The sequence below is a fragment of the Polistes fuscatus genome, unplaced genomic scaffold (assembly GCF_010416935.1).
Source record: "Polistes fuscatus isolate 324 unplaced genomic scaffold, CU_Pfus_HIC Scaffold8, whole genome shotgun sequence".
NCBI classification, from domain to species: Eukaryota; Metazoa; Arthropoda; class Insecta; order Hymenoptera; family Vespidae; genus Polistes; species Polistes fuscatus.
In genome coordinates, this window is record NW_025113162.1 from 6,168,337 (window position 1) to 6,193,758 (window position 25,422).

At 31.7% G+C, this 25,422-nt stretch overlaps 1 protein-coding gene across 2 annotated transcripts in view; it reads left to right on the forward strand.

The window, feature by feature from the left end:
- The window catches only part of LOC122524760 (putative uncharacterized protein DDB_G0289263), a 120,299-nt gene that overhangs the window by 10,785 nt on the left and 84,092 nt on the right, over positions 1–25,422 (forward strand). Inside the window, exon 1 of one of the 2 annotated variants that reach the window (XM_043647177.1) lies at positions 17,153–17,482. The exons of the other annotated variant lie outside the window; for it this stretch is intronic. Coding sequence (XP_043503112.1) covers positions 17,237–17,482 — 246 coding nt within the window. The 5' untranslated portion in view covers positions 17,153–17,236. Of the gene's footprint in view, positions 1–17,152; positions 17,483–25,422 lie in introns of those variants that run through there. 2 annotated transcript variants of the gene reach the window in all.

Below are 25,422 nucleotides of genomic sequence, written 5' to 3' on the forward strand. Positions count from 1 at the left end.
AATATCGATCGAAAATTTTCCACGCAAAGTTAAAACGAATGATATTTTTTATGCGCACACACACTTAGGCGGATTTTTATTTATTTTACAAAAAAAGAGTATTCACCCGAAAGAAAGGAAAAATGCGTCGAAGGAAATAGGGAATTCTTCATCGTCCAGTGTTATCTTGTTTCCTTGGTTTTATCTTTACGTGTTACGACTAGGGTTTCATTCTTACCGAAAAAAAAGAAAAAGAAATACAATTTAGAGATACGCGAGCAAAGTATTTTCGAAAGCCTTCAGAGGCCGTCGACACGCTGATAAAGTAGGCTACCGGGTTAATACTTCGCGAAGGAAGGAAATAACGTGTGGCATAAAAGAGAGAGGGGGGTGGGGTGGGGTGGGGGGGAGAAAGATTAAATCGAAGAGAAATTTAAGATCGGTATGGCTCTCTCGAGGAAGACCGGTGCATGCTCGTTCTTCCTTAAGTTCTTCTTCCTATCTCGCCAATTTCAAATGGATTATTATTACCGGATAAATCGTTTAAATGACTAGTCAAAATTAGTATAGTAAAAAAATGGATATTACTCGTTTGATAGTACTAGAAAATATCCGCTACAATATCTAACTAAATTAATAAACATTTTCAAGAGTAGATTGAAATTAGATAACAGAATTATTTATTGGATTGTTCGATAAAAGTTTGTTTTTGAAAAATGTTACTTATATTTTATTTTATTTTTATTATTAATTTTTATATTTTATTTTCATTATATTTTATATTATATTTATTATATTTATTATTTATTATTATATTTATTATATTTATTTTTTATTATATTTATTATATTTATTATTATTATTATTATTATTATTATTATTTAGATATAAAATATATTATATATGGAGAAAATTTGTTTGAAAAATGTTACTTATATTTTATTTTATTTTTATTATTAATTTTTATATTTTATTTTCATTGTTTTATTTATTATATTTTTATATATGTATATTTTTTTTAATTTATTATTATTATTATTATTATTATTATTATTATTATTATTATTTAGATATAAAATATATGTATGGAGAAAATATTTGTCGATTAGAAATGTTTTCAATTGATTCAACTTGTAACGTGTTTTTAATTCCTCCCCGATTACACTTATATTCGAGAGTAGATAATGAATTATCGGTTAAATTCAAATATTATAAAGGAGAAGCCTCTCTTAAGAGTTTAAAGACTCGAGAATAGGTAGGTGGTGGTAGTACTTCGAGGAAGAGAATAATAGAGGAAAGTTTCATTAATGTTATTAAGAGACAGGTTACGCGCGCGAGTTATTTCGAAAGCTCACAATTAGCAGAGCGCAAGAATTTTGTGTAAAGAGAACCTAGAGTACCTACTTTCTACTATTTAAGTTGCTTAATTAAAAATATTTGGAGGATGGTAGAAGAGGGAAAGGGGGAGAGAAGGGGGGAGGGGTTTTGGGAAGAAATTAAAACGAACGGCGTCGAGCTTTTACCGCGACGAGTCACCAAAAATATCTTCTTCGTGGTAAATTTTCAACGTGCACCTACCAACTGAAAAAAGAAGAAGAAGAAGTTAAGGGGGAAAGAAAAAAAAAAACAAAACAAAACAAAACAAAATATGAATAAAGAAAATTGCGGTACAGAAATAAGCCCTGTGAGAAAAGGAAGATCGATTAAAAAAAAAAAAAAAGAAAAAAAAAGAAAAAACACGAAAGTACTACGTCGAAAATGTTTTTGAAAAATAAGATCATGTTTGCTCTTATGCTAGCGATTTTCTTTTCGAGTTTAAGAGAAGCCAACACTCCGGGGAAATGACTTCTCATTTTCCACGGAAAGGAGAAAGGGGAGGGGGGATGGGCGGTTTCCTTTCGTGAAAACGTTGCTCTACGTGTTCTCCTTACGTTAATACGCATCGCTACTTTATTCTCCTCGGAAATTAGATCTCCGATATGTTCGACTTTAGTATCGTTGGAAAAATATGTCCACGTTTTAGATCTGGTATAATGCGATATAACGCAACCTTGGCAAGTAACTACACGCATTACGTACATTCTACTGGTTTCTATATTTGTCGAGAGACAATATTTTGGAATTTCAATTTCTTATATATAAATTTTAAATTCTAAATTTTCTATAGAAAGTTTAAAATGAAAAATGAGAAAATTCTAATGAAAAATACAAAAATTAAAATTAAAATTAAATATTACATTGTATATATATCGAAATGAAATTAAATATCGAATCAAAAACATTTATTTTGTCCGTTTATTTTTTTTTTATAAAATACTTATGAAATAAATTTTTGTTTATCCAAATTTAATATAAAGTATTAAAAATGATTGAATTATTATTATATTTTATTATATATTATTTATATATATTATTTATTATTTATTATATATTATTGAAAATATAATTGAATTATTTGACGAAATATAATACATATATATATACATAATACGTATTGTTGCAATTTTATAAATGATCATTAGAATTATTTCGGTCAAAGTTTAAAGCCGGATGGTATAATGAACGGCGGGTGTAGGTAGAACATATGTAGAACCGATATGGTGGTTAGTCTCTCGATTCCTCATTATGCTTTGGGACTACCTAATTAACGAGGCAATATCGATGCTTTCGATCGATCGAACCACTCGCGCGTTTCGTACACCAATGAATAATTATGATTATCTCGATGGTGAGGATTTCGACGTTAATCCTTTCTCCCGGTTTTTTTTCTTATCTCTTTGTTTCCTTTATTTTCATCGAATAGATGCCGATCAAATTGGAACAACGAAACTTTAGTGCAAAATTGCGCTTTTTTCGAAATAATATTTTTTAAGTGAAATTTTTCTAGACGACAGTTTTAACGATCAAATTTTATTGAAACTACATGAAAAGAGAATGAGATCGAAACCACTGTTGCAAAATTATGGAAGGTGTTTAGTGTTTAATTATTGAGTGTGTGTGTTTGTATGTGCGTGTGTGTTGTATGCATGAGATACGTCGATCGATACTTATTGCGAGATGTATTTGTTTATGGAAAGATGAGTGAGAAGGGGGGGATGTGACGTAACTTGAGAATGTTCGAAATATCGTTAATAATTGTTAATTAATCGAAGAAAATTGTTATATTTTAATTAAAAAGCAAGAAGTATAAATTTGACGTACCTTCCTCTTCGAAATCCAACGTTAGACTAGTTCTTTGTCATCTATGAAAGTCGTTGAAATTTCTTACGTTGACTGTTGTTTATATGACTTTCCGAATGTTATTTCTTCTATACGCACGTGCGCAGTCCTTGGGAAATTCGTATAAACAACGTTTAATAAAAGTACTATCACAGAGGACTAACGACTCAGTCTGTTGTTTGATTTCGAAGAGGATAGAACGACGAACATATACTCCGTGATTTTCGACTATAATACACATTATTTCGATTAATTAACAATCATTTAAGGTATATCTAATACAGTACTGTACTTTACTAATATTTTTGATTGTTTTAACGTTCCTGTACAGCGATGATTTCGAGGGTAAAATTTTCGTCTAATAGAATATCAAATCGTAATTATTTAATATTAAAAATATGTGAATAGGTATGTAACATTTAATCCAACGTATGTGCGTTTAGAATGATCCTATATATACGTTTAGTTAATTAAAGAATTAAAATAATTGTTAATTAATCGGAGGAACTGTATATTGTTGTTTAAAAGCATCGAGTATATGTTCGGAGCACCGTCCTCTTCGAAATCCACCGTTAGACTGTTTTTTTTTGTCATCTATCAAAGTTCTTTTATTCGATGTTGATTATATGACTTTTCGAAGGTTGTATACGTATAACGTACATAATACACGAAATCAATAAAATTTTCTCTTATGGAAAGTCATATAAACAACGTTTAATAAAAGTACTATCATAGAGGACTAACGTCTCACTCTGTTGTTTGATTTCGAAGAGGAAGGTACTTCAAAAGGTAAATTAACGTTTTCAGATTACAATACACACTTTTTTCGATTAATTAACAATAATTTAAGGTATATCGAATACAGTACTGTACTTTACTAATATTTTTGATTGTTTTAACGTTCCTGTGCAGCGATGACTTTGAGAGTAAAATTTTCGTCTAATAGAATATCAAATCGTAATTATTTAATATTAAAAATATGTGAATAGGTATGTAACGTTTAATCCAACGTATGTGCGTTTAGAATGATCCTATATATACGTTTAGTTAATTAAAGAATTAAAATAATTGTTAATTAATCGAAGGAACTGTATATTGTTGTTTAAAAGCACCGAGTATATGTTCGGAGCACCGTCCTCTTCGAAATCCACCGTTAGACTGTTTTTTTTTGTCATCTATCAAAGTTCTTCTATTCGATGTTGATTATGTGACTTTTCGAAGGTTGTATATGTATAACGTACATAATACTCGAAATCAATAAAATTTTCTCTTATGGAAAGTCATTTAAACAACGTTTAATAAAAGTACTATCACAGAGGACTAACGTCTCACTCTGTTGTTTGATTTCGAAGAGGAAGGTACTTCAAAAGGTAAATTAACGTTTTTAGATTACAATACACACTTTTTTCGATTAATTAACAATCATTTAAGATATGTCGTACATCGTACTACTTGTTTTCTTATCTAAAACTTCTTTTACAAAAAATTTTAATACCAGCAAATTTTTTAGGGATCCCTTAAAAAAATAATAATGCAAATTTGTAACATCATATCAATTTGAATTATGTTATATACAGTTATATATTTCTTATTACTTACGAATGAAAAAAAAAAAAAGAAAAATATTCTTCGCGACTCATTAGAATATTTGAATCCGTTTAGAAAGATCGAGTAGGATTTCTATTATAAAAAAAAAAAGAAAAGAAAAACAAAAATTGACCACCCTTCGCGATGCACAGATAAGTAAAGAAAAAAAAAAAAAAATTTGTCGTCACGGTCATCCTTCGTCTAGCACAGCAATCCTTTCGATTCTCTTCGCAAATAGTTTTTGCTATTGGACAAGATCGTTAGGCTAGTTCGCGGATAGCACAAAGACTTATTACGGGTTTTACGGGTTGGCAGCTGGTAAGAAGAACTATTCGCGTTCCTGGTTTCCTCAGGTAGATGCACGATCATCGTCAAGCCACATACGTACGTGCGTACCAGTATCTACGTGCTTGTTGCACTTATGTTAAATTTTTTTTTTCTTTTTTTTTTTCTCTCTTTTCTTTTCTTTTATTATTTTAGTTTTCTTTGGACGGAAGTCAAGCCGCATTCTACGAGTTGTTTCCAGGTTTATTCTACGACACGTGTGCGACACCCGCAACAGCGTCGAATCTAACTAATTTCTTCGTTTTCTTTACATACCACTTCATTCATTAACGTTAATTACTATAATTATGCGCATTTATGTATACATATAGGTAATGTGATGTATTCGTATACATCGGATGGGAAGATATATACACGTAGGGAATAATTATGCGAATTTATTCTAATTATACAAATATTATACATAAGTGAGATCATTGTAAATATAACGAGTAATGTTATATAATTTCGAAACGCATTTTCATTCGCAAATTATTATTATTATTATTCAGCTTTCGTTTTCTTTACACTTGGATGGATCGGAATAATCGAGAGAGTTACGTGGATAATAATTTGAATAATATAATACAAAGGAAAAGAAGTTGTTGCACGCAGTGATTCGTAAGAATATGAATATCTTGCCCTCAACCTACATTTTATAAATCATTGATACTTATTACACGCTAAGAAACTCATTTAAAAATTTATTGAAAACTTTTTTCAATTTCATATAAATTTCATTGCGAAATAACATTTTATTGTTAGAGATAATATAATGTGTCACGAATGATAAGACAAATTAATCTCGCAGAAGAAAATCTTGCAGCATAATTTTGATGTTTCATTTATATTTCAATTATCAATTGTTTGAGTGTTAAAAAATATTTTTTTTTAAATTATTGTAAACGTTTTACGCAGACATAGAAAATTTCTAACGATTTCTACGCCAATGTATAGTGCGTATCTACTTAATAACGGTAGTACGAACGAGATTTACTATACTCGTATGTTTGTTCTTATATACGTGTAAAAGTTTGACTTCATCGTGTGATTTTTTGTTAACAAAATCGATCAACGTGTTTCGAGATCTATCGATTTAACGAGAATAATTAAACACCATCGCAACTTTTTTTTTTTATCTTAACATTTTTTTTCCTTTTATTTTTTTGTAGATAAGCAAATAGAATTTTAACGACACTCAACGACGTATTTCTCGCGATCATCGTTCGTCGTCGTCGTCGACGTTTTCGTTTCTCGAAAGAGGACACCCTATTTACACGCTCGAGATGGTTCGAAAACTCGTTTCAGGAAGTACGCACGATTTCGATCAATTTTGAGCAAAAGTGCGTGAACGCGTTATTTATTTTTCTTTTTTTTCTTTTCTTAACTCCGTTACCACAGGAAGTAACCCTTTTGCGCATTCATCGTTTCGTTATAAATTCAAACTGGAGTTTTAATAGTTTAAATTATAATTAATATAATTAATTAATTAATTAATTATAATTAACACAAGTTAGCGTACATTGTTCGTATCGATTATTTTGACATTCAATTTAAGGGGTTATACGCAGTTGCGAGGCTCGAAAAAGACGTATTTTCATGAATTTTTTCTAGAAACAGTTTTTATTTCTCAAAAAAAATTGTTGGTAATTCAAATAGAGTGAACTTTGAGAATACAATAGCGCGTCGATTCTGTAAAATATTAATCTGCACTGCTCCTGTAGATGATTTCCTGAACGTCCTCTAAAAAAGACGTTTGGCGGTGATCTCCATTTTGGCGGTTTGGATTATCCGAAATTAAAAAATATGGTGGATTCTTTTAAAGGATAGATTAATGCAGGTATTAAAACCAAGGAATAATAAAAATTTTGATTATGACGAAATGGCGTCTATTTGAAAAAAGTTGTTGTTTTTGACTAAAATTTTCGCTCTAAATTGTTACAAAAAAATAGTAATAAATTTTTTAAAAATTATTCCTTATACTTAATACTGAGGAATATATCTAAGAAGATTGTGTAAAAATTCGAAACCGATCGGTTAAGCCGTTTTTGAAAAATCGAGATCACCGACTTTGAAAATACCGTTTTGAGAAAAACGCATTTAAAGTTTCAAAGAGACGTTTACACATAGTTAAAAATTTTTGTTTGCAGCTTACATGAAGTGAAGAATATTTGTCGGATCGATTTGAAATTTTCAGAGAATATACTTAAATATATGTACATTCCGAAAATGCAAAAAAAAAAATCGATTTTTTGAAAATCCTAACTGCGTATAACCCCTTAATTTAGTTATTTTAATTTGTCGAATATTGATTTTTATCGAAATAATTAGATTTTTTATGTGATTTTTTTACGCGTACATAAATCTCGAGAATAATATATTCGTATATATACCTAGGAGATATTACGATTAGATCGATTAGTTTGTTCTGACGATTAATCTTAACGAATGCACGTAGAAAAGATGATTTAATATTGTCGATAATAGGCCAAGCTAGGTCGAGTATCGATAGGAATAGAATATTCGAATTGGGTCGAATCTGTTTGCACTAGGTAGAAAGGTAGTTAGGTAGATAGGTAAGTAGGTATAGGTATGGTAAAAATATTGCTTTCGTCGTTTCGATCGTAATCCCACGAAAGCAATCCAATTATTGGTTCATAGGTTTAATTAACACGAAATAGAAAGTACCGATCGTTTAATTATCCGATATTATTTTTGTCTATTTCCGTAGTAATTAGCAAATGTTCATTTCTAATATTCTTTAACTATCGTTTTGTTATCTTCTCAAATCAAAACGAGAGGAGATTTCAAAGTACAATAGAAATGGAACATTTGTTAAGCAGATCATAAAAATAGAAAAAGAAAAAACAAAAATGAAACTTAAATAGAAATAGAACGACAAATTTCCATATCGTTTGAATAGAATATTATTGTGAATTTACTATAAAAAAAATATATATAATATATATCGTTAAATTTTGTTAATAGCACTATATAGTAATTGATCACTCACGAACGATACGATCAAATTTTTCTATTTTCGTGAATTAATAACGTTCAGTAATATCTTTTGCATACATACTTTAGTTATCATTTTATTTTTCTTCATCCATTTTTTACTTTTAGGATACATTAATAATTCATTTATTTCAATTGTATAATATATTTAGAATGAAAAATAAAAAAACTAAAAACGTAAAGAGTAACAAGATGGTGAAATTTTAGTAAGCTTGATTCATATGATGTAAAACAAGGAATCAAGTTAAATGTAGGTGTTAGACCACGTTGCGTAGTAACGCATACTTATTACTCTCTCTCTCTCTCTCGCTCTCTCTATTTCCCATTCCGACCATACCCACTAGTAATAAACCAGACCTACGCCCAGCACAAGGCTTGATTCCTTATTAAGCATGCAACTACACGTATCTGTATCTCGTGCTACGTTTAAGCATCGAATATCAAATGATTTTCACTTTCGTTATTGTTTAATCAAAGAGTATTTATCTAAATATATAATATTAGATATATATATATAATATATATATCTAATATATTATTATAATATATTAAATTATAATATTAAATATATATATATATAATAAATATAAAGAGAGAGAGAGAGAGTAATATAATCGATATCAACCCGTGACATTTAACATCAGTGTGTATGTAACGTGTAACCCGAAAGTATCGACCAACAAGTAAGTGAGTAAGTACATAAGTAAGTACTTAATCTATCCGACCCAGTTTTAAACGTCAACGTTACTTTTATGTCAGGGTAAGAAGAATTTGTGATACTCCAATGGAAAATCTATTCTATTTTTATAATAGGATTGTTCTACTATAACACTTTTTATTTAATTAATTATCCTTTCATTGTTAAAGTAGGAAATATATTTTCTATAGGCTGGTTCTATAAAACGTTTAATATTCATACCGCGTTTTTTTTTCCTTTTTTTTTTTTTTTTCATCGAAAATGGTTATATCTGGATCGTACAAGTTTATTATACGATAGCTATCGAAATTTGAACGTCAACGTTTCACTTTTATGTCGGATTATAAAAGAATTTGTGAATACTCGATGGAAAGTCTATTTTATGAAATATGATCGTTTTACTTTTTATTTAATAATATAATGTTATCATTGTTTAAAGTAAGAATATGTTCGTTCAACTGTCTCATAAAAAAAGAAAAAAGGGTCATTCATTTCTAGTTTTTATTAAAACACTTATTAGTCCTATTATATAAGAAACTGTTCTAAATTATTTTTATCATAAAAAGATTAAACATATAATACATACAAAAATGAAGAAATAATATTAACAAAAAAAAATATATTAAATTATAAATAAATATGATATAGCAATAATTCACTAAACGATAACAAACAAATCAAATCTTATTAAGCACATAGAAAACGATCTTACATTGGTCTAAATATTGTTTCAATGAGGACACCCAGTAGATGTGCCCTTGTGCACTCGTAGAAAGCAGACGGTACGGGTTCGAGAGCAGACACCGAATCGTCCTGTGTCAGAATTCAGAGAAGATCAGAGTAGTAGACTACACTACTAGAGAAACCAGAGGAGAAAGAAAGAAAGAGAGAGAGAGAGAGATAGAAGAGAAAGAAATAGAAGAAGAGAAGGAGAGGTGGTGGTGGTGATGATGGTGATGGTGGTGGTGGTGGTGTTGTATGGAGGATGGTGAAGAGGTAGGAGGTGAAGAAGGGTCGTGACACAAGCCGTGCAAAGGGAGAGAAGTTCATCCGTCATTGAGTCACTCTGTGCACTTCATCGTTTGCAAGCTGAATGCGCTCGTTGTATTCTCTTATCCACTACAGTCCTCTTCAAAATCGATTGACTATGCCCAGACTTAACCAGAACGAACATTCTTCTTCCTCTCTCTCTCTCTTTTTTTCTTCGTTTCTCTGACTTTCATAAAAATTTGAAAGTAAAAGAGTATATCGAAGCAAACGGTCAAAAACGTATAGGTATTTGCATTTATTTAATTGAAAGCTTCGCGAATTTCGACGATTTTCAATCCGAGAACGATTGACCTCGACTACTTCAACCTGTCTCGTTTAAAATGTTATCATTTATCGGAGTATCTTTTTTCGAAAAAGAAGAAAAAAAGATCGTCGCCTGGCATTACGAATCCTTTGAATTCTAACCGTGCAATTTGTTTATTTTCTTTTTTTCTTTTTTCTCGTCCCCCCTCCTTGCTGAGTATTTATCGTATTATTATTGTATGAAAGTAACGAGAGTATTACATATGGGATTTATTAAATAGTTTAATGGGACGATATTACTGGCTCGTATTTTATATAACAAGCTTATATTATTTATCTTTATTTCTTTATTTATTTAGTGTTAAGTTAGCAATGCTATTCGAAAGTCATAGTTTAGAGTCAGCTGCACAACTAACATGAGATATAAAAAAAAGAAAAGGAAAGAGAATGAGATCTTAACCCGCTACCCCCGAACGCGAATGTATTTCGTTTAACCCGTAGTCGCACCACGATGTGCCATAACAAGCTGCTTTCGTATGTGTCTGTTTGTGTGTCTGTGTTTGTGTGTGTTCGCTTGTGCACTCACGGCCGATAAACCGAGGAGATTAAGTACTAGGAAACGAACGAGAACCGACACAACGAGCTTTAGCATCTTCTCTTCCTTCTACGGTTCACAAATATATTGGGTCGGGTAAAAAGTTTCTTCGTAATATTTTTTCATCCTAGTCTTTCGTATACAAATTTATTTCTTTTCGTATTTCGTATTTGATTTTGTTTCTCTTCGAATGATTTTTCGAAACGTTTACTAAGTTTCTCTTTTTGCCGATATCACGATTAATAATAAACTGTACTCGGTTTCTCGCGATATCACTTTTTTCAATTATCCGTAAAATACGAAGAAACTTTTTCCCCGACCCAATATATATATATATATACGTACCTTTTTATATTATTATTCTTTTTTTTGTCGGTCATTTGAGAATGTTATGGCATTGAATTTACACTACTATCTTCTAGTCGTTTTAATACGGTGCTTTAGTTCTAAACATTAAACGCTAATATCGTTTTACGTTGATTGTTAACGGAAATGATTGTAAATTGTAATAATAGGTACTATTGTATATTGTGATATTTACCTGTTGTCTTACACTAATTTGGTTTTTTTAATTACACGTCTTTTTTTAACGTATTCATTCGCGTACCACTTAAAGTAAACCTATGTTTATTTTATTGTAATTTGTGTGTGTGTTTACCTAAAATATGATGATTTACTTAAATTTCAAATGTGAAATAATGAATTCGTAAATTAGTAAATATATTCCTATACGCGTAATTTTATTAAATTATTTCATTTCAAACATATTAATTTTCTTCATTATTACGAAATTGTGTTTCACACTTAACGCGTAATCGCGTGTCGTGAAATAAATACGAAAATAAGTTGGTCCTCGATTATGATCAAGTATTTACATTAGTTTTTGGAAAGTTTCCAAAACGATAACCGAGTTCTCTCCCCACGTACACATTTTTCATTCTAAATTCTTCGGTGGTACGATGCCACGAAGTTGGTAGTATACGAACGACGAACGACGAACGACGTCGTAGTTTATGGTTCGTAATTTGTGCACGCGAGTACTGGGCATAGGAGTCACCTAACGGTGGGCGTTTACAAAACATATTTCGCACGCACGTGGCCAAGAATTTCACGCTCTACGAGTATCATATAAATAAGTGTGTGTATATATATGTAAATGTGTGTTTAGTAGTCATCGTGCACGTTGGTAAGTAAGTATGTGTATCATAAGCGGCACACGTACGTCGTATCATCGTTTGAAACAAAAAGAAATTACCAGACACGAATTTTTTTATCCCAAAAAATGTATACCTCGTTGTGTTTAAATCTTTCGACAAATCACGCGTTTGTTATTTCAGCCTAAAAAAAAAAAAAAAAAAAAAAAAATCTAGTTACCAACGTATTTATCTAATTTTCTCTCGCTTACATTTTTTTTTATATTTTGAAAAAATATTTTAAGCCTCGAGTATATATGTTACTTTAATTTAGTATAGAAAGTGTACATTTAAGACGTCAACAAATTATTTCGTTTACATATTCAATAATTAAATATGTTTTTTACGATTCTTATTTATTCCACACACACACACACATATATATATTTATTTAATTATTTAATTTTGTTGATGTTTTTCTTGAAAAAAATTTTCCTTTTCCCTTCATCGTATTTTTCACTTCAAACTCTCATCATCGTCGACGTCGTTAGGAAAGAAAAATTCCGACGTAGCCAAACGATAACATGAGATCTCTATGAGGAAAAAAGAGAAAAGAGTGAGATGACGACGACGACGATGACGACGACGACGGGGAAAACGCAGTTTGGGAAAGGAAAGAGAGAGGTAGAGGGGGTTGTTGAAAGAGAAAGAGAGAGAGAGAGAGAGACGAACGTAACGAAGCTGAACTTTTAATTACAAGCGCAAATATCATAACCGTCGTTCTCGTACGAGCGCTGGACTTTTGCAAATGTTGAACTTCGTACAAACATAGTTGTTTCTCGGACATACACACACACACACACACATACATGTACATAAACATACAGATACACTCCACGCATACTTACATACGTGAACTCTTGTTCATATTAGTAACAAAGTTTTCCATATTATCTCGTGCTCATAGTAAAATTAACACGTGAAAATATATCGTAGATGTTAAATGGTCCTTTTAAATTTTAAATATGTTATTTTTGTTTTTTTTTAAACAAATTTTTTCGTTTCGTTTTCTATATTAGATACCTAAATATAAAATATTTATTTTGTTTACCTTAAAGTTGTATACGATACTAAATTAAAAAAATATTTTTAGAAATATATTTATATATCATAAATTAGGAGTAAAAAGTACATGCTCGGTTTGAATCTTACGAAAAATTTAATATGTTATTTTTTTTTTTTTTAAACAAATTTCTTCGTCTAGTTTTCCATATTAGATATCTAAATATAAAATATTTATTTTTTTTAATCTTAAAGTTGTATACGATACTAAATTAAAATTAAAATATTTTTAGAAATATATTTATATATCATCAATTAGGATTAAAAAGTACACGCTCGGTTTGATCTTACGAAAATTTAATATGTCATTTTTTTTTTTTAAACAAATTTTTTCGTCTCGTTTTCTATATTAGATACCTAAATATAAAATATTTATTTTGTTTTACCTTAAAGTTATATACGATACTAAATTAAAATTAAAATATTTTTAGAAATATATTTATATATCATAAATTAGGAGTAAAAAGTACATGCTCGGTTTGAATCTTACGAAAAATCTAATATATTACTTTTTTTTTTTTTAAACAAATTTCTTCGTCTCGTTTTCTATATTAGATATCTAAATTTAAATATTTATTTTATTTTACCTTAAAGTTATATACGATACTAAATTAAAATTAAAATATTTTTAGAAATATATTTATATATCATAAATTAGGAGTAAAAAGTACACGCTCGGTTTGATCTTACGAAAATTTAATATGTTATTTTTTTTTTCTTAAACAAATTTCTTCGTTTCGTTTTCTATATTAGATATATAAATATAAAATATTTATTTTTTTTAATCTTAAAGTTATATATATGTATACGATACTAAATTAAAATTAAAATATTTTTAGAAATATATTTATATATCATAAATTAGGAGTAAAAAATACACGCTCGGTTTGAATCTTACGAAAAATCTAACGTTTTCTCTATTTAAGATAAATTTGTAGATATATTTATTTACTCGTAATGTTAATTAATGTTAAATCAAAAGAAAAGTAACCGAATAAACGACATTTTTAAGATTACTTAATAAAATATAATTCGAGAACGTAACGGTAATAAACAATCATTAGAAAATCGTATAAATATAATTCGTGATGATCGTGAGCAAATAATCGTATTATTTCTGTCATTACGTCACGATCTCTGTTACGGTCCGCTATCAAATTGTCGCTTTTATGGGACGATTCTAGGCTACTCTATTTATCGAGAACATTAGCTATACTGTTATACCATATATACTGCACATAAATACACTTAAATACATACATACAGCCAGATAAACAGACAGACAGACAGACAGATAGAAAAAAAGAAAGAAAGAAAGAAAGAAAGCATAGAATGAGACGGGAAATAGCCCTTATTACCTGACTGATTAATTCACCGCTCGAAAAAGGTCGGCTTGCGTTTGTTGTATGAAGATATAGAAACGTCATCTGTAGTTATTGTTGTCACATTGACACCGAGATCAAAGTATTCATTTAAATACATATACGTATATATAAGTCCGTACAACGATGATGACGATGATGACGATGATGATGGTTTGGTGATGGTGTTGGTATTGGTGGTGGTAGTAGTGGTGGGTTCAACGAGAAGCAGACGTTCGCGTTTATCGCACGCACGTGGTTAACCGCCCACGCACGAACACATACTCACACATACTCGTACACGTATCACATGTAAAAGCGTATATAGAGAGGTATTTGCCATAAATGTATTCATCTGTCTCTGAGTGATGGTTATGGTGGTGGTGGTAGGAGGAAAAGAGGAGGATAAAGAAGGACAGAGTAACACACCGCACGATCCACCGAGACCCGTTTGAAACGAACAAGAATACGTATGTGTGTAAGTGAGTGAGAGAGAGAGATAGAGTGATAGATGGAGAAAGTATGAGTTGAGTTAGCCGGAGAGAAGCAGCGTGGAAATAAAGCGCGCGTCGCCTACGTCTAAATATAAAGTGTGAAGTCTGAGCGTGCTTCGTGGTGACGATGATGAAGAACGTCAAGATGACGAGAAAGAGAGAGAGAGAGAGAGAAGAGAGAAGAGAGAGAGAAAGAGAAAGAAAGAAATAAATAGAAGGAAAGTACGATGACACTGTGTTGCTGTGACTGTTCTCGTTCTTTCTCTGCTGCTTTATTATTATTTCCTTGTTTTTTTTTTTTTTTTTTTAATAATTTTCTAGATATGTTTTTCGTCGTATGGTTAAAAAAAATTCGATACTAAATGTTGGAAAAAATAAGTAACGCGAGACGATAATATTTTTTTTTTATTTTATGGAACGAAATTTAAGGGAAAAGTAAAAGAAATGAAAAGAAAAGAAAATTGTGACTACGAAGAGGATTTGGAAGAAGAAGAAGAAGAAGAATAAGAAGAAGAAGGAGAAGAGGAGAGATTGCAAAGACACGAAAGACGAAGAGGAGGAACGGTGGTCCTCCTCTTGGCTGATGCTACTACTACTCCAGTTGCAGTACTCTCGCAGTTACGCGCTGTGGTAGGCGTTTATTTCTCTGCTCCGTCTAAATTGTCATAATCCACAACCTTCTTCTTCTTCTTCTTCTTCTTATTCTTATTCTTCTTCTCCTCCTCCTCCTCCTCCTCCTCCTCTTTTCCTTTTCTTTGTCGTTGTCGTTGTTGTTCTATTACGTTTTCCTGCTAACACAGAAGAGAAGAAAAATATTAAACGGGAACGGTGCTAATGTAAGATCTGTTGATAGTGCACTCGTGCCGAAAGAAACAAACAAAGAGAAAAACACGAACAACAAGAACGAGCTTATTAAATTTTGCCAATTATCGTTACCTATAAATTTATCGATGATAATTAGCGAGTAAAATGATAAAAGACTTCTAACGACGTTACGAAACGATGAAAAGACAAAGGTAGGGACAACGGGCAGGGGTAGGGGACAGGGGGCAAGAAAAGGGGGAAATATACGATATAAATTATTGGTAAGAATTATTCGGTGAACGTTTCACACGCTCAATATAAGTGGACGCGTAAATTTACATGCACACATACACATACACACACACACACATAGAGAGACAGAATACTACGAGTAAATATTTATTTAAGTTTAAGTCATTGCATTATCTTTCTCGTACACCTTCGATTAGCCTGCAATTAATTATATCCTGCTAGTTTCCCAACGACATTTGAATTAACGATATACACACACACACACAGATATACACACACCGGTACAATATAAACGTGAGAGGAGGACCGTGGTGGCGAGAGGAAACCTTAATTATCTTCAAATTGGACACGATTCTGTGCTCGTGACGTGAAATAGATGTTTAATAAATTAAAACATTGTTATTATCGTGATATGAATTAATTCTTTCGTTTTTTCTGTTTTTTTTTTATTTATAAATAATAGCAATGGTAAATATGGATTATGATAGAACGACGAATTATCGTAGGAAAAGATATTATTTCGAATAAAAAATTTGTAGAAAGAGAGAGAGATATAATAAATAATAAAACGTTTACTTTTGCATGGTCGTTCTTCTTACGTAGCAAAAAATGTCCTAAGATTTATAATGAAAATTAAGAAAAAAAAAAGCGATCCGTCGATCGATCGGATCGATAAATAAATAGACAAATAGATCGATAGGAATGCAAGGATATTCTCTCTCTTTCTCTCTCTCTTTCTCTCTTTCGTAGGAGGCCTAAGTGCAAACGCGTGTTTTCCAGGAGCAAGACTCGATGTTGTCCCTTTTCTGCAGATAATCCTGGGCTAGACCGTTTTCCATGCAAAGGTTTTCGAAAGACTCGGTCGGTAAATCAGAGTCTCTCGTATTCTCTTCTCTTCTCTTCTCTTCCAACCTTTCTCCGTAACCTTCTATAACGTAGATATAACGTGTACGTACGGTATCGTACAGTTACACCGTTGCCCACGGTTACGAGATTAAGCTAACGCATGCAATTACAGGATTAAATCCTTGGATGTTCCTACGGTAGATTTAAAAGCTCTCATCTCTATCTTTTTCTTCCTTTCTCACTCCCTCTCTCTCTCTCTTTTCCTATATACGCAGCATACACGTAAATAGGTATTATATCTTTCTCCTTGAAATCCTAGCGTGTGCCTCTAACGTAATCTCGTTCGCGTTAGAACAAAGTGCGATAAAAGAGAATATTAAAGAAATAGCGTTTGGTGCATCTTTTTGCTCTGTGTGTGTGTGTGTGTGTGTGTGTGTGTGAGTGTGCGTGTATCTCTCTTTCCCTCTCTTTCTCTCTCTTCTTCTCGTGGAATCTCTTCAAAGTGCTTCGAGATGGAACAATTTCCGGTAGACGGAACCAAGGATCGCAGGAAGAGACTGTCGACTATCACAGAGTATTCCGAATCTGTGTTAGACACTGACGATGATGAAGATTCGTTCTCAATGGTTGACGACAACCTGCCGATCATACCTCCTATGAATATGGAAACCGAACTGGGAAACGAATATTTTCTTATCGATGATCCACCCAACATGTCTGGGTTACGTTGCATCAAATTGACCAACAACAGGAAAGTTGTGAGTAACTTTTTTGTTATATTTTAATAACACGGATTTACGATAACTAAAAATATTAAATATATATATATGATTAAATATCTATGGATAAATGTTAAAAAAAGAAATTGAAGGAAATATCATTGAAATTATTTTCGAGAGATTTTTCGTAAGAATTTTAAATGATATGAAGTCATTCGATTCTTCCTTTATCGAAGTTGCTTTTTAACTTTACGACGACGTCTTTTACTCATTTTATTTCTATACTTCTTTCTCTTCCTTCATCTTCTTCATCTTTTACGGAGATGAAGGAAAGGTATTGGATTTCTAGAAAAGACTGCATTTGCTTCTTCCCTATCATATTGACATTGCAGCTGCAACTTTCTCTCTCTCTCTCTCTCTTTCTTTTTCTCTTTCTTTCTTTTTCTTTTTTTTTTAGAGTTCTCCTTTGGTTTTACCATTAGAAGAAAGATCTAGGATATACTTAGGCGAAATAAGACACACGATACACACACGTACACATACATACTCGTTTACCTTTAAACGTAAAATTTCGTTTAACAGTAAACACAATGAAAATTCTATTTTCTTAATACAACGAATTCAAATAAAAGCTTTTCACTTTCCAACTATGTTCATAAAAGTGTCTCAACAAATTTCTCTTTCTCTATTCTATATTCTATTTCTTGTTTGCACGCAATATACGTAACATATACGATTGCTTGAAAAAGAAATAAAGATAAATGTTTTGTTATTTTTCTTGTTCAAAATTTTTAAATAAATTCATATTACCCTCCAAAGACAATATACAATTGTAAAACATTTATCCAATTTACAATAATGCGCTTATTTCCAAAATTAAAACAACAACACTAACGATAAGAAAACAAAAAATTGAACAGTAACTCTGGTGGTATCCCTTTATACTGTTCAACCAATCATATATTTACTCGTATATATTTGGAGTGACCTTAAGAAGAAATAGAATGCTAATTCACGATCGATTCGCAATAGCTAGCTAGCTAGCTAGCAATAGTGCTAGCTCTCTGAGCATGCGAATGGACAAGCTGTAAAGAAACTCTCTCTCTCTCTCTCGCACACACATATACACACATATACAAATTAGAATCTTTTCTCGAGGCGAGAGAATTTAGCGAGCGACGCGTTAATGAACTCGCTGACAACGTTCTCATTGCTGTTCTGCCCGCGGCCATATATCTCTGGCGGCATGGCGGCAAACCCATCCAAGTTGACGTTCTGACGCTCGTGGAACGCAGAGTCGTGATAGGCAAAAATTAAAGTCGCATGCGCATGAACAGAGATAGACAGAAAGAGAGAGAAACAAACAGAAACAAACAGAAAGAGAGAAAGAGTAAGAGAGAACACTCACACACGCGTATACACTCACACACACACGTATACACTCAACTACATATGTACACTCAACTACACGTATACACTCATATACACGTATACACTCATATACACATGTACATTCAACTACACATGTACACTCAACTACACAGGTACATTCAACTACACATGTACAATCAACTACACATGTACAATCAACTACACATGTACAATCAACTACACGTATACACTCATATACACTCATATACACGTGTGTAGACATATAGAAGGAACATATATGTATGTATGTATGCATATACGTACTTAAGTATGTAGAGAAGAGCACTATCCATTTCTCTTCTAGTCCCTTTCCCTTCCCCCCATTCCCCCTTTGTCCCTCTTCTGGACTCCTCTCCACCCCACCCCTTTGCCCTTTCTACACCTTCAACGTGACAGCAGCAGCGCTCTTCTTCCTGTCTTCTTGAACCTTCTCATCGTACTCGTAGGAGAATGCAAAGATCGCTTGCTCGGAGAAGTCTCTACCTGTCATCTTCTTTCTCTTTCTATCTTCTTTTATATCTATCTATCTATCTATCTATCTTTATCTTTATCTTTGTCTTTCTCTTCTTCAAACGTGAAATGAAGAACGTATAAGGGGGATTGTACGACACTTTGTAGAAATGGTAAAAGAAACTAGGGGATGGAAAAAAAAAGAATAAAAAAAAGTAATAAGAAGAACAAAAAAAATTATAATGGAGATATAAAAAAAGATAGAAGGTAAGAAGAAACTCTTGGAAGAGGAAGAGGAAGAAGAAGAAGATTTTGTATTAGGTTCTCTTGTCTCTTGGTAGATACGAAATTCTTCTGGCCATTCTTTCTCGAGGACTTTTGAGAAACAGAACAAGTTGAAGAGAGAATCGTGTCGTTTCGTAAGGCACTGCAAAAAATGACCTATTTCCGTGAATTTACCTAACCCCCGTTCTTCTAAAAGGAAAAAGCAAAAAAAAGATAAGGGAAGAAGAAGAGGAAGGAGAAAAAAAATAAAAAAAAAGAGACAAATGCCCTTTTTTTTTTTTTTTTTTTTATTTTTCTTTTTTTTTATTTTTCTTTTTCTCTGCATTCGAAGAACAATCGACCAGTTTCCTCCCTCCCCCCTCCCTCCTTCCCACTCGAACGTCTGGTATTTTTCGTGATTGTTTTTTGTGTGCGTAGTTGGAAGTATCGTTTAGGATATGTTTTTAGTTGAAACCGCACAAGTTGTTCCTAAACTAACGCGATATTTAGTATTCCTAAGAAACATTATTACAGCTTCTAAACACGTTCGTCGTTTGCCGAAACAACCTAAGCGTAAATTTGAAAGGACCGAGTTTAACTTTCCGTACATTAACTTTTCAAATTTATCCACTATAAATCTCATTTAACCGTAGAATAATACGAAGGATATATTAGATATTTTTTCGAATACAAAATTCTTATTTTTTACTTCTATTCAATTGTGTTATATAAAATTGACCAATAAATCCGTGCAATATTTGTTTATAAAAAAAAAAAAAAGAAACCCATCTCACGAATTTCATCAATCAAACCGAATAATAACTCGATCAAAGAATAAACATAATAAATTAATTAGAAACAATCGAATAATTAATGATCATATTATAAACGTAACAATGAATAATATTTAATCGTAATTATTTATATCGAATAATCAAGTAATAAATGATCTGAAAACATTGATTGCAATTAAAACGATAAGACAATGTCACGTGTTAGATGTTCGCAAGTGATAGAAATTAGTGTTAGTTCTTGCGGAATAGTATGCGAACTCGATGTTCTATGTTAAGTATGATAGTAAGTAGGAAATAGGTGGAAGAAGAGGTGAATGGGTGAAGTGGGGTGACAATGAAGAAGGGTTGATGGTAAAGTGAGAGTGTGCTGGATAGGTAGAAGAAGAGAAATCGGGTGGGGGCAGGGTGGGGGAGAGGAAGGAATAGTTGAAGAGGATTCGTTCGTTTAGAAGTTAGAGAAGCGATTAGATGTAACCGTACGTGCGAAGACACGCTCGTTTCCACCATGGATTGTGCAGAGAGTGTATCGTTTCTTGACAATACGTTAAAGGATATAGGGACGCGAAATGGCACTATCGTGTTAAGCAAATGTTACTATCCTATCGGCTAATGGCACGTGACCTCGACGTGTACTCTCCCTCGTTTCCGTATAAAAGGGAAGAAGAAGAAGAAGAAGAAGAAGAAGAAGAAGAAGAAGGAGAAAGAAAGTATGCGTCCGTGTATGAGAAAGTGAAAAAGATAATGTTTAGTTGTAGTAGTAAAGGATTAAATATTCACTTTACGATATTTCTTGGACATTTTATCGTAAGGATTGTCGAATAAAGTAAAAAAAAGGGCTTGCGGATATTTCTAGGGAGAAAGAATGTGCGTTTGTGTTTTAAATTATGAGTCAAGATTTTGAACGATTTTTGTTATGACTATAAAATTGGAGAGAATTAAGATTGGTGGGGATGATATATTATTTATTTATATCATATTTATAATTAATTATTTTGATATTGTTGGTCGTGTATTCATATTTTAAATGCAAATATAATATCAGAATTTTTCTTAATCGATAATTTCAATATTATTTTTCATTTATTTTAGAATATAAAATATTACAAATTGTAATATTGATAAATTGTCGATATATTTTCAGATGGTATTATAAAAAAAGTGATATAGTATAATTAAATTTGTGATTGTGTGTGTGTCTGTCGAATTTGATTATTTTTCAGATAGACAAATTATTGTTGGAGATTGAAGAGTGTTTGAATTTTTTTAAATAAATTTTCTATATAAAATAATGCAGAGATAAAGTGGGTGTGTGTGCCGTTCCGCGCCCGTCAACCAACCAACCTTGCACCAGATGGCCTAAAATAGTATCAAGTTAGGCGTTCGCGAGTTCTCTTATAGGGTCGTGCCCGACTGAGAAATTCTTTCCGGCTGCGCCTCTGAAACAACTCCGGAGCTCGAAGGACGCTCATAAATATCCTGACCTTTTCTCATTCCCTCTCTCTCTCTCTCACTCTTTCTTTCTCTCTCTTGGTACGAATGATGGCATTCGAAATAAAAGTAATAAAGAAAAAAAAATCAAACGGAGAGATGGAATCGACAGTCACGCGAGACATCGTCGATTCTTTTCCTATATTTTTTTTGTATCCCCTCCCCTCCCCCTTACCCTTACCCTTACCCTTACCCTTCCAAACATTCGAATCTCGAAAAATCGTCTAGACCCAGTGGCGCGTCTAACGTGTTTCCCCTATTCGCAAAACATTAAAATGCAATTCTGCCAATTTTGACAATCAATTCGACGATTTTCTACGAAGTAATTTTTCCATTAGGTGAAATTATTTTGGAAGGATATTAAATATCGTTTTTTGTTTTTCTTTTTTTTTTTTTTTTATTATATCAACGAATTACCGAAGACTATTTTACAACAAATTTCAATGTTTCTATGCCAATTTGTTTCTATATGATTTCGATTATCTCGAGATTTCCGATTAACTTTCTTTGTTTTCGCATTAATTTGACTTTTCTTACTCTCTTGAAATTTTACTCTACTTTATCCTAAAAACCAAAAATAAAAAAAAAAATATTACGATATATTTATCTAAAAATCCGACAGACATTTGCATAATCGTAGAAAAAACATTTGGCTCGTGTTTACATCCTCTATCCATGTCAGATTAAAATTTATATTAAATCTTACACAATGAGTCGTCGTTGTACGCAAAATCGTAACGTCCCGGTTGTCCGATCGAGAAAAAAAAAAAAGAAAAGAAAAAAGAAGATATAGATAAAGATAAAAATGTAAAGAAATAAAAATACAGACACCAACACCCACACACATACGTCAGCCAAAAAGTTATACGCGTAAGTACATAAACCCGTTGGTAGAAAACAGTTCACGGAGGAGATCTCCGTCGATCCTTTCGATCCATTCTCTTTTCTCGTTACGGTGCGAGAAAGAGAGAGAGAGAGAAAGAGAGAGAAAAAGAGAAAGAGAAAGAGAAAGAGAAAGAGATCGTGTCGTTGAACTCGACCGCGACCCCTCGCAATGATTTTATTCTCCCTGGCACGCTGTGTCCGGTACATTCCTTTCCCGGTAAAAGTCATTCCGTGAGAAAAGAACGGACGCGTGGAACCGCGAACCAACCACCACCATCACCATCACCACCATTACCATCACTACACCATCACTACCATCACCACCTCTTCTTCTTCTTCTTCTTCTTCCCACCTCCCAACCTAATCACTCTCTTTTCTTAGCATCTTCTACTACTCATTCAGCGACCTTTTAATCTAATCTCGTTCATAGAAATTAAATACTTAACTACGTACAGAATTAAATGGAACGTACCACACACGTTTCTTGCTCGTACAAAAATTCTTCTCTTTCATTTTCTTCTTCTTATTCTTCTTCTTCTTCTTTACCTGTCGGGTCACGGGAAGGTAGGGGAAGAAACACATTCGATTATTACTTAATTTAAAAAATTAAATTAAATTTATATATATAAATTAAATAATAATAATATATATATAATTAATATATATAATAATAATATATATATAATTAAATAATAAATATATATATATAATGTTTTATTTATTGTGCAGGTTATGGGTAGATAATAGGTAGAATTGTTTCTCTGTAATAACAAAGATTTTATTTTATTTTGAACAAAATAATAATGTAGCAGCTTAGACTAATTATTTATCCTACCTGTAATAACAAAGAAACAACATTCAATGCTTATATCCACACCGTTGTTTCTTGATTAATTTTCTTACATATATATCTTAATCTCTGTATCTTTTCACTCCTGCTTTCTTTGTAGCACTAACGCCATTTGTTTTATTCCCTAACCTATTTACGCGCTAAATTCAATATAGCTAAAACTACTGTCCTTACATATATTAAATCAAAATTATAATTACCTAATTTTTGTCTTACTTTTGTTAACGATCATTTTTTATTAACGTTGGTAATCATTTTTGAAAAACCTTTGCGAGAATTATGCAATATCGTATGAATAAATATAATCGTGTTTATGATTAGGTTATTGTATTACCATGCATGAGAAATCGTTCATGGGATAGATCGAACATTCCGTATAACGATTTATCGATTTTTAACGAAAATTTGTACTTTTAATATTTAAAGTGTATAATTAATCGTTGCATAACAAACGCGAACCACGATGAACCGATCACTCGTTTTAGAATTATTTTCAACGAAATTTTTATTTACTTACAATTAGATTACTATACTAGATGTTACACCATATACGTTTAATTTACACGCGGCATGAATTTTCTAAACAAAGAGTTGATCTTAATAAATATAATATTATCATACTTTTATTAATAATTACTTTCTTTTTTTCCTTTTTAATTTGAACTTTCTATTTTGGGGTGAGGTGGGGGAAGGGGAGGGATTGACACGCTCTCTCTTTCTGTTAATGTTGGAAATAATATCGAATGATCGATCGAATCTAATCGAGAGATTATGTTCAAATTATCTTCCTTAAAGATTTTCTAAACTAAAACAACACGATCCTTAGTTCTCGTGTTCTAATGTAAGATAGAAATTTCTAGGCAGCTGTTACTAGGAGTTTAACTTAACAAGGGTGGGGGGAAAGGGGGGATATTAGGAGTAGAAGACGATTGACGCGAGATTTTATCGAGGCTTGTCATCGTCGTTTCTATGATGATTAATAGTCATCGACTAGTACGTATATACGTGTAAGTATGCACGATACGATTAAATCTCACTCTGTTCATCTTTTCTCTCGACTTATTACGTTCGTAAAGCTGAACACATATAGAACAAACCGTTCATTCGTTCGTTCGTTCGTTCATTGAACCAGGTTAAATTATTTATTGAACCAATATTGCGAAGTGTAATTTCGTTAACTTGCAATTAGAGAAAAGAATTAAAAAAAATTGTAAAAAGAAAAAGAAACAGAAGATAAAGATGAAGAAAAAAGTAATGTTCATTTTAAAAATAGTAAGAGATAAATAAATAAAAAAATAGAGATACGTAATCCGACGAACGTCCCAATCGTGTTTGGTACAGAAATTCTGTATAAAACTGTTACTTAGCATCGTAGAGTTCGCGTCGAGAGCTTAAAATTAGAACAGTGTGGCTCGTGAAGAGCGAAAGAACGCGAAAAGCTTCTCGTCCGACCGAACGGACGTCAACTTTTCAGCTAAACTTGAAACTTTTCTGATTAAACCACCACCAGATCGAAGATGAGGTAACCGCATGAGAACATCCAACACGCTATACTTTAGTAATTTTTAAATTACTATCTTTCTTTTTTTTTCTTTTTTCAATTTCTATCTTTGAAAATTCGTTCTAAATAAATATTTCGAACAATCTATATTCACATTTCGTTATATATTATTATTTAATAAATATATTTATTTATATTTATATTATATTACAGTGAAATATATTGTAACTTTTTTTTTCTTGCATAGATATTAATTTAAACAATTTTTTGTTTATATTATATTATATTATAGATATGTTATTTATTGATATATTCT